The 10,195-nt window shown below is 37.4% G+C and overlaps 2 protein-coding genes across 3 annotated transcripts in view; one reads left to right on the forward strand and one right to left on the reverse strand.

Moving 5' to 3' along the window:
• Nucleotides 1–10,195, reverse strand: part of LOC101850282 (ankyrin repeat domain-containing protein 27) — a 37,980-nt gene that overhangs the window by 18,455 nt on the left and 9,330 nt on the right. Inside the window, exons 1-8 of one of the 2 annotated variants that reach the window (XM_005108577.3) lie at nt 8,990–9,142; nt 4,976–5,081; nt 4,187–4,223; nt 3,477–3,556; nt 2,496–2,551; nt 1,774–1,830; nt 1,011–1,078; nt 397–436 (exon numbers count right to left, since the gene is read on the reverse strand). In XM_005108577.3, the coding sequence (XP_005108634.2) occupies nt 397–436; nt 1,011–1,078; nt 1,774–1,830; nt 2,496–2,551; nt 3,477–3,556; nt 4,187–4,223; nt 4,976–5,081; nt 8,990–9,043 (498 nt within the window). In that variant the 5' untranslated portion in view covers nt 9,044–9,142. Of the gene's footprint in view, nt 1–396; nt 437–1,010; nt 1,079–1,773; nt 1,831–2,495; nt 2,552–3,476; nt 3,557–4,186; nt 4,224–4,975; nt 5,082–8,989; nt 9,143–10,195 lie in introns of those variants that run through there. The other variant, XM_035972457.1, reaches the window with a different exon arrangement.
• LOC118478586 overlaps nt 9,226–10,195 on the forward strand; it is a gene marked incomplete at its 3' end in the record, with an annotated part of 5,671 nt that continues 4,701 nt past the window's right edge. The window contains 1 exon segment of the mRNA XM_035972458.1: nt 9,226–9,270.

Below are 10,195 nucleotides of genomic sequence, written 5' to 3' on the forward strand. Positions count from 1 at the left end.
AGCCTCTCTCTGTGCTCCTTCAACACCATATTTGAAAGACAGAACTCCCACTCTTTTTATTTTCTGAGATAAAAGTAGGTAAACTTGTGTTATACACTTCAGGGACAAAAATAGGAAGCAGGAAAAATTTGAACTCAAATAGATAAATCTCTAAGGTGAGTGAAACTTATAGATAAAACCTTGTAATTTTGGGGGTCCCGATTATACAAATGTGAATGAACAAAGAAAGTGATGTGTTTTTCTTCACAATGATTGCTGTATCAGATTAAATTGACAACTTTTTCTTTTGTGCATCAGTTCACAGGTTATATATGTACTTTCCTTTAAATATAAAGTTCTATTTAGCACATTGTTTATTTCCCACAGACAACTACCACTGAGGTGAAAAGTACTTACTGTCTTGAACTCTGAGAAAGACTTCAAGAATGCTGTGCATCTGCATAAGGAACAAAAAGAATTGATAACATTTTCAAATGAAAAAAGATGAAATCTTCAAGTAACTAAAGACCTTTTTAGTGCCATTACTTCGACAATGTTATTACCATTTCCGAGATTTAATTACAATATTATAATTTTAAACTGAAAAACTGAAAGGCATAGTAGTAAGTATAACCAGGATCACTCCAGAAAATGAATCCCTCAGAAAAAGAGATGAGTGAGTGTACAAGGTTTTCTTGGGGAAGGGAGTTTGAGTAAATGCAAATGTTTTATATTCTCACAGACAAAATTTAGATCATTTAAGAGGCGGGCTGCTTCTACCCTACCTGTCACAGCCAAGCCCAGCTGTAAAGGAAACACCCCAACTGACATGTGGAGATACTCAATAAAAATTCTCACCATGCAAGAATTGAACTCATGTCCTCTGAATGCAACAGAAAGAACCTAACAGGCAGACCCCACTCACCTACCGGTAGGGAAAGTAAGGGTTGGGGGAGGGGGGGTCTTTGCACATCACAAGAAACCTTCCTTACATACTACATCCCCAAACAATGAACACAAAAAGCACTCACTCAGCCACAGAAATCTTTGGTGTCTGTAACTCCTTTGTCTTCTTCTCCTCTCTCTGTGCTGATGTCACCTAACAGTGGAGAAAGGCAATCCAAAAGGAATAAAAACTAAAGAGTGAATAGAGTTCCTAAAAACTAAAGAGTGAATAGAGTTCCCTAGCCTAACACTGGAGAAAGGCAATTTAAAATGAAAAAAAATTACAGAGGGAATAGAGTTCTTTTACCAGTAAAATTCAAACAGTGAAATGGACAAAACTGATAAAGTAGACACAAAAATTTTGTGCAAACCACTGAAATGGGCAGATCTCATATGATAGGCAATAAACTTACTTTAAAAAGTAAAGGGTCTGAATTCTATTTATATTGACAATGGCAACAGCAACAAAAGTACCATGAAACATCTCAGAAACTTGTCATCACTAACAGACAATTTCCATATTCACACTCCCTGTAAGGACACCTTACATCATACAACATGTAATTATAAATCAAATCTCCACGCCCAAAATGCAATCAACACATGAGAATCAAACCACTCACTTTCAACGAAAAAGGCAATGCACAATAGACAATACACTTTCACATTAATCTTCATACCTTCATTGTAAGAAAAGCAAACAAATGCAAAATCTTTACTTTTCATCTCTGACATGTTAAAGACACAAAGGAAATTGCAAAATGATGAGAAAAAGATATCAGCCTTTGAAAAACACATCATTAAAATTTTTAATGTTAACTCAGACAACTCAAAATACATTTATTGTACCTGAAATTTTGAATTGAGAGGTCTCTCCAAGATGAGGATCTTGTACTGTTTGTAATCCTGGTAATATTCAGAGAATATCAAAATTGAGTTTAAGCCAAAATTAAAAAATGACATCAGTAAGTAAAATAGCATATGTGCATTCTCTATGTTATAAAAAAAACTTTCCTTTGTATTTACAACATTTCATGACATGGTTATTTTTAAGGACAAGCGGGCTAACCCACATTTCGGAGGTTTCCAGAAATCTTGACCGACACAAAAAAGTGGGCATTGCCCTACCTATAAGAGAAGTGTGGTTTCAATGGTGCACATATTTGTTTGGTTATAGAGAAAACTTTCCTTGTCTTTTAAAGAAACGGAACAAGGGGCAAAACTTTACCTTCGATTTTCTAAAAACAGCATTTTTCGGGATAGCCCCCTTGTGCTTAAAAGTGACCACATATCTTCTTAAAAAATGTGAAGACTTTTAACAGATTTGTTTTTACACAATTCTTTATCACTAGGTTTCTTTGAAGAAAACAAACGGGAGCTTTATTCAATCCTCTGGACAAAGACACCGGTGAAGAGGTTTATGTGTTTAGTCTTGTTTGGTAGTTTTATTATGCTTGCAACTGCATAAGGTGATATGGAGGTGGTATTTAGTATTGCTCTCTTGCAGCAGGATACAATGAAGTTGTACATATACAACAACAAAAATGAAAACGAAAATAGTCAGTACAAACCTTGTTGTAAGCCAACTCTTCACTCAGAATCTTCACTGACAATTCTTCTGGAAAACCTGAAAGGAAAGAAATGCCGGCATGAACTTTGAAGTACAAACAAGAAAATTCACTTTAAAAACCAATATTAGCGCGACCTGTAAAATCTTTCTAAGGAAAAAAAAAGTCTCACCAAAATGATCGTAGCTTGCTTTTATCAAATGACATTTATTTACAAAGGATATAAGGGATGTAAGAGACAATAAACATAAAAACTGCTGTGTAAAATATTTGTCTTCGCAAAATCTTATATAGTCAAAGGCAAGAAATAAATTCAAATAATTGCCAGACGCATTCATCAATCCCCCACAGTCACTAAACCAAAAGAAGAGAGAAAAAGGAAAAGTTCAAACAACATTGAGACTTAAAGGAGAGTCACAAGGTGGACAAATCTTGTTATTAAGTATACTGAATAACAATGTCAAATGTTTTTCCACAATCATCTAACTTCCATCAATTTCATGACACGAGAACATCAGCAAAAATTTTTAACACCTGAAAGTCTGTTCCTTAGTAAAGATCAAGTTTGGTTCACACCAACAAGCCCCCCCCCCAAAAAAACCCAACAACAACAACAAACAAACCCAACCCCCCCCCCAAAAAAAAATAATAATTAAAAATAAATTTAAAATCCCTATTTCTGACTTCCAGCCAAAATAAGATATTTTGAAAACAAAACCCCTTCAACGGTAACCCTGAATTTGGTCTGAAATTGGAAGTGTAGAGACTTTTTCCTCTCATTACACACCATTCAACTTCAAGATGAAAACTTAAAGTCTAATATATACAGACTGCGAAGGTTGTAACGAGGATTTGCTATTATTGTCTCTTCGTGATTTGAAAGATGCATCCGCTACGATATGTCTATCATCATACCTGTACAGCCACAGAGAAATTTACCACTGGGACAATAAAGTATCATCTCATCTTATCTTATTTTAATACCTTGCAAAGTGATCAAAACCTGTCCATCATCATTCATTTTCACAGTCTTTTTGCTGGAAGAGTGAGTGGTCATGTATTGCCTGAAACACAAAGAGAACAAGGAGTCTGCTCAATGACAGTCACTCAAAGTTAGCATCTATACACTGGACAAAGACAAGTATGTTTTAAAAGAAAAAAAAAGAATTTTGATTGAAAATGAGCCAGCCCCCTCCCCCCTCCAAAAAACTACCGCTGCAGGTATCAAATTTGAACTACAAACTGAGGTTTAAGTACTTCATCATGTATGACAGAAAGTATTAATTTTTGTTTTCAAAAGCTCTGACTATAGGAAAAACCAAACCAACGAAATACAACAAATGGTAATCCAGAAAAACTGTTCACACTCTCTTTTTATAATAACTTTCATATAAATATGATGCAGTCGAGTCTGGTTAAACAGAACAAATTTAATCTAAAAACACCAGTATTCCGAAAAAAATAAAATCCCCCATAATTTCTCCTTCACTGTTTGAGCAACCTTTCTACACCAAAACCATGGCTTATCCTCCAAAGAAACACTGGCAGTTCTGCAGATTTCGGTTTTTAAGCGCATTCCACATTATATATTTATATGTAAGCATACACGTACACAAACATGAAATAATATATTTTACAAAGACATTTCTTTTGATTTAAAAACGGCACACAAAAATCGTGACAACAATATTTACCCTTTGAAATATGGGGAAGGCCTCAGAATGTGAGTTTCTGAAAGATACAAAGACAGACTTATTGAATAACCAGCACATTGTGGTGTTCATAAAGTATACAATCCATATGAAAATAGACACATGCTCACATGTCAGCACACCTACACACACAGTTGATTCATGTGTGACGGAGCTGTGTGCATCTATCATTCAAGTAAACGGGTGTCCAAGTGCCTAAACTGGGAGTTTCATAGAACTATCAACACCTTCATGTCACATGAAACTCATGTACATGAATCCAAATTCTAAGTTTTTATTGTAGACAAACTGAGAAATGTGAAAGGTACAGAGGAATTCCACAATCCAAGAATGCCCAGGATCAGATAAATGAATCAAAAAGCTACTTGCAAAAATACTCTGTTAAAAATAGCATTCACTGACACTAAATCACCATACTGTCAACACATCAAATATCCACTGAAGCAGCAGGCATGATAAAAGGGAAAATATATAAATATAACTTCTTCAATAATAATAAATATTTTAATAATTGATTTATTCATTTATCATATTCCCTCATTTAAAAAATTCTTCTTCTGAATTTATTATTTCCTTCAGTTTAGTTAAAAACAATTCTAGGGGGAAAGAGGAAAACATCAAGAGTAAGCATATATTTACAGACATAGTATAAAAAAGTAAAAGCTCACATGATAGTTGCAGTGATTTAATTTGCTTTTCAAAATGTCAAGAAATAATCTCTCTCAAGATGTGGAGATCCGTTTGAAATTTCAGCTGAAGTTGAGCACTCACCGACAAAGTCTGAGTTGATAGTTCGTTGATCTAGAGATTCTGTCTGAGGTACACATATTGAGTAGCACCATTCTTGAGCTCGCTCATACAAGTCTATGTATTTGCTCTGAAACCGAGGAAAAAACCACAATCTGACATTTATTTTCCAACTCATTCATCAAATTCAAACAAGACTCAACAGGCAAGGCCCAAAGACAAGTAAACTCAGAGAAAAATTCCAATTGACCAAACTAAGACATCAAGACACAACAATCATCAATCGTTATCATCATACATTAATATGTGCCACATGAGACGAGAAAGTTAGTTTATACTTAGATCTGTAGGATCTTGACACAGACAGTTAGACAGATAATTTTTAATTGACCAGCGCTATTTGAAACGCCGCATTCCAAATAGCTTCTGTGCTAATCAAAATGCAGCATACTGATTAGCCCCGTGCTATTTGAAACGCCGGTACTAGTAGCCATCGGTTCTAATAACCGACTTTTCATTGCTCCACTGCCTGAATTGAGAAAGCTTTCTCAGTTTCTGGAAAAAACATCAAAGGATTTGACTCCATTTTTATGACGTTGTCTTATTCTGATCAATATTGGGTAGATCTAGATCTATAGTCTGAGCAACACCAAAAGGACAACTTGTCGACCTCAATACACAGAATCTAAGTGGTGAATTGCTCTGATTTTTTGCATGCACCCCTGAATTCCAAAAGACCTAAAAATGTCAATTTTATGCTATTGCGACAAATATTAAGAGGTGTTTTCTCTATAATCATTAGCATTTAATTACAGTCTGGGTGAGGCTCTTGGATTAGAACAAGAAAAGGAGTGTTAGTTTTTTTTATTCAACTAATTTCTGTCTTTTCAACTGACTGCGTGTTGTTGTCAGTCCAGCGGTTAGTGGGTGAAGGTGTGTTTGTTTAGATTGACAAATTGTGAAATAAACAATGTGTAAAATTTCTTTCATATCTTCAAAGTCTTTGAGATGGCACGCGTTTCAATTTGCTTTCGCTTTTTACAGTCACCATGGTTAAATTAATTAATTTACAAACTCCTCAAAAAACGTTGCCCACTAATACTGAACTATTTCTCCAAAGAAGTTGATCGAGGCCGTCTCTTTTATTCTAGAAAAAAATCCCGAAGAAAGACGTGCTGTAGTTACAGGACTACCCGATTATGCTGCTCTGATGGATCAAAGGGAATGAAAATCCACAAGCCAAACAACAAATATCAAATAAAAAGACGCATAATACTTCCAATAATACTACTTTCATATTCAAGTGGCTCCAAACTCTATGGGGAGGGGGGAGCCCAGTGACATGCCCATAAGAGCTTCAAATCTAGCTCTTAGTTGACCCCCTGTTTTGAGATAGACCAAAAGTTCTGGCTAAGCCCCCTGCAATGACATCCTGTATTGATTTTTGAGAAAAAATTTTTGGTAAGTGTTTTACGGCGCTTGCAACTGCATAAGGTCATGTGAGTGCGCGGGACACACCTAACATTTTCAGAGGGTAAGAAATTTTGAATTTTGCCCAGGTGAGGTCCGAAGCCTACTCTTATCCATTTTAGACCACCAAAGGATCTTTAACGAGCGCAACTTGCACACGGGACTGCCAAGATTTTTAGCCCTTGTCCGAGAAGCTAGGTGTAGATCTTATACCTACCATTAAGATCATGGGTGAGGCTGAAAGACAGCAGGAAAAAGGGGCCAAGGAGAAGCAGTAGAGAGGCTGCAGAAAGAGTCAGGAGCCTAGAGGAAGGTGAGGGGGTGGGGGCAGAAAGTGGAGACAAAAGCAGACGACAGAACACTGCTAAAGAGCAGGAAAGGATGTGAAAGGAGAAAATTTTAGATAAGAAAATTTTTGGTCGCTACCCGGATTCGAACCTGGGACTTTTTTAATGAAAGGTGAACACCTAAACCTCTAGGCCATGAGAGCCCCCTGTGTTGAGTTTAATGAGCAATTAATTATTAATGGTTATAATATAGACTCTATAGCACCTCTATTTGTCGGATATGCATGAAAATCGAGATATCATAGTTCTTTTAGAAATCATAGGCGCATGCAAAAATCAGAGCGATTCGCCACTTAGATTCGGTGTAATGAGGTTGGCAAGTTGTCCATTTGGTGTTGCTCATACTATCTGTCCCCGCAGAATTATGCAAATTTAGATGGCCAAATTATGCAAAAATTATGCAAGTTACCGTAACGCCATTCACGACATGTTTTGCGTTTTTTCAAGAATTTTCATGTTCTAATTCTATGTACAGAAGAACTGAAAACAGAACATATCAGTATCAGTAGTTTTTTGGCGCATTTGTAAAGAAACACATCAGTCAGAAAAAAAACAACCAAAAAATATAATCTCTGAAACTTTCAGCTGCGTACGGCAAAGAAGAATTATTTTTACAAATTAAAAAAAAGACATAAAAAAAAAATCTGGACCTCCGACTCTGGCACATCACTAAAACCAGGGACATCTGTTAAATATGAAACATCAGCAGACATGAGAATACTTTTACTTTTGATGGATTCAAAAATTGAACGTGCCCAAGGAACAAAAATCCCTAACAAGGGAAATAACCAACTTGTCACTTAAATGGGGACTTATTACTCTCTGATTATTTCCCTTTACTCACACAGCGAGTTGTTAAGTTAATTTTTGTGAAAAATGCAAAAAAAACCGAGAAAAAACGCGAGCAATCCAAAATTATGCAAATGTAGCAGAATTATGCGAAAAAACACGGCCGCATCGCATAATCTGACGGAGACAGTAACTATAACAGTTGTTTCTGACTTCGTTTGCACAAAATTGAAAACTAGTCTAGTTCATTGCTCATAATCATCATATTATAATAATTTGAGTTTGAGCAAGCAAGTCCAAAGACACTTGGATTAACAAGCGCAACTTGGTAGGTGCTATTTCCTGTCCGCAGTGTCTCCATAGCCTAAATAAAAATAATTATCTCTGCACGAACTTTACGGTCGTAACAACGAAAGCCCATTGTTCAGTACAACGTATTACTACAGTAATTCCTTACCTATCTTCTTTGGAGAATCTAGTGTTACTATAAAATTAATATTACTGTCTTTAGGTAAGGCACTTTATCCTGCTTATCTCACTTGACTCAGGAGTGAAATGAGCACATGGTTATCGGTATTGTATGCTCTCCAAGGAGTTGAGAAGTTACATGTATTTTTTTATGTATTGGCCTGCCAGAGGGATAAACAATGTATAGTCTGTACTGTGCAGGAAATGGCCTCTTTATCTTGAAGAAGGAGGGGGAGGAGGAGGAGGAGGAAGAGGAGGAGGAGGAGGAGGAAGAGGAGGAGGAGCCATCACGTGGATATTCCGTCCTTGGCACTCTGGAATGAAAGGCAATGAGGAGGCTGATAGGCTGGCAGGCAATGCCGTGGTTGATGGTGAGGTGAAATTTGACAAAGAAGTGTTGAAGACCCTAGAGAAAAAGTTGCGGGATGAAGAAGATAAGGAGACAGCAGAACACCACGCAATCATTAGGATGCGGGAAATGGGGATAGAGAGGGGAGAAGGAAGAAAGGAACGATTATCTGGAAAGGAAAGACGTCGCCATAATCAGACAGCCATCGGCACAATCAGTATGTATGGATACCTTCCCCTCCCCGCTTTTGGGGGGGGGGGGGGAACCGGAAACCGCCCCCTTTTTGTTACTTTTTTTTTGCCCAAGTTATGGACCTGTCTGGTGTGCAATGACGTTGTTGCCCAGGACAGGTAATACAGGTACGGGTCAAAACTAACATCCCCAAATGGGACCCAGTTGGCCCGGATTCTTAAGTAGTACCAAATCCCTGCCCCCCCCCCCCCCCCCCCCCACCTCCATATATTAGGTCGGGGAGGGGGGGGGGGGGCAAGCCCCCCTCAAACCCCCCTACTCTTGACTTCAACGAACGAAACTATAAAATCGCCCTTTCCGTCTCCATCATCTTCAACTTCAGTAAACTTGTCAACAATAAAACAGTACAATCATTAAACAAACCTGAAGTGCTTTATAAAATGGGTTGATTTCAAGTTCATCAATATCGTAAGACATGGTGATTTCCCTAGGTATTTTAACTATTTAATCACGAAAATACCAAGAAAAGATTCGTCAGTCGGCGTCATAGTCACACTGACACTCAAGAAAAGCTGAACAAAGGGATGTTACTCTCAATAGTTTTCCTCAATCTTCAGTCGCAGCGTAGCACGTAGCAGTAGAAGTATAAAATACGGCGGGAGAGGTTTGAGAATTAATTGGCAAGCCAAGAAGAGATCAGATAGGTAGCCTAGCCTACAAAACTGTAAACACTGATCTCAAGTCTCAAGGATTCTGTTTTCAGTTCTCAGTGGCTCAGTGTTATCAGATCAGTTTCCCCCAAATATCTCCAGTAAGATCTAGTGAGAATATTCAGGTTTTGGGGCTCTCGTGACCTAGATTAGAGAGGTTCGGGAGGAGCTAGATATATAATATACACATACCCTTGACACCGGGCCTTGAGGACCATTTTCTATGTTTGTTGCCCAAGATCAAATCTAGATTAGATCTAGATCTAGATCTAGATCTAGATAATCTAATCTAGATCTATATATCTAGATATAGATATAGATATAGATTAGATCTCTAGATCAAGTGCGAAAAATCTCGAAGGGCCCATGTGCAAGTTGCACACGTTAAAGATCCCTTGGTCTAGATGGAGAGTAGGCTTCAGCTGCCACCAGGGCAAACTTTAAAAAATTTCGTACCAACTGAAAAAGTTTAATGTGTCCCGCCTTAAAACACTTACCCTATAAACACTTTTAAATTCAGGTTTTACTTTTAGAAATAAAAGTACATGTTTCTTCACCTCTGTAAAAAATCAGTTGAAATAAATGATGATGTGGCTCAAAATCAAAACTGATTGTTCTTGTACTTTGGATGGCATGATGGGAGGGGTCAGGATAGGTGACATGTCTTTACAATGTAACCCTCCTTCAATATAATAGTAGGCTGTAGTGAGAGAGGTTCCAAACTTTAACATAAAAGCCACTCAGATTCACATATGCATTTCTGATATTTTGGTTCTCTTCAGGAGAAGTGGTACCGGCCTAACTCTAACTGAACTAACTCCTTAGAAATTTTATACGGTATTTTTTTACTTTCCCTCCCGTCTCACACTCAGCTACCAGCTTGCACACGGGACTGCCAAGATTTTTAGCCCTTGTCCGA

Source organism: Aplysia californica, unplaced genomic scaffold (assembly GCF_000002075.1).
Source record: "Aplysia californica isolate F4 #8 unplaced genomic scaffold, AplCal3.0 scaffold00700, whole genome shotgun sequence".
Lineage (NCBI taxonomy): Eukaryota > Metazoa > Mollusca > Gastropoda > Aplysiida > Aplysiidae > Aplysia > Aplysia californica.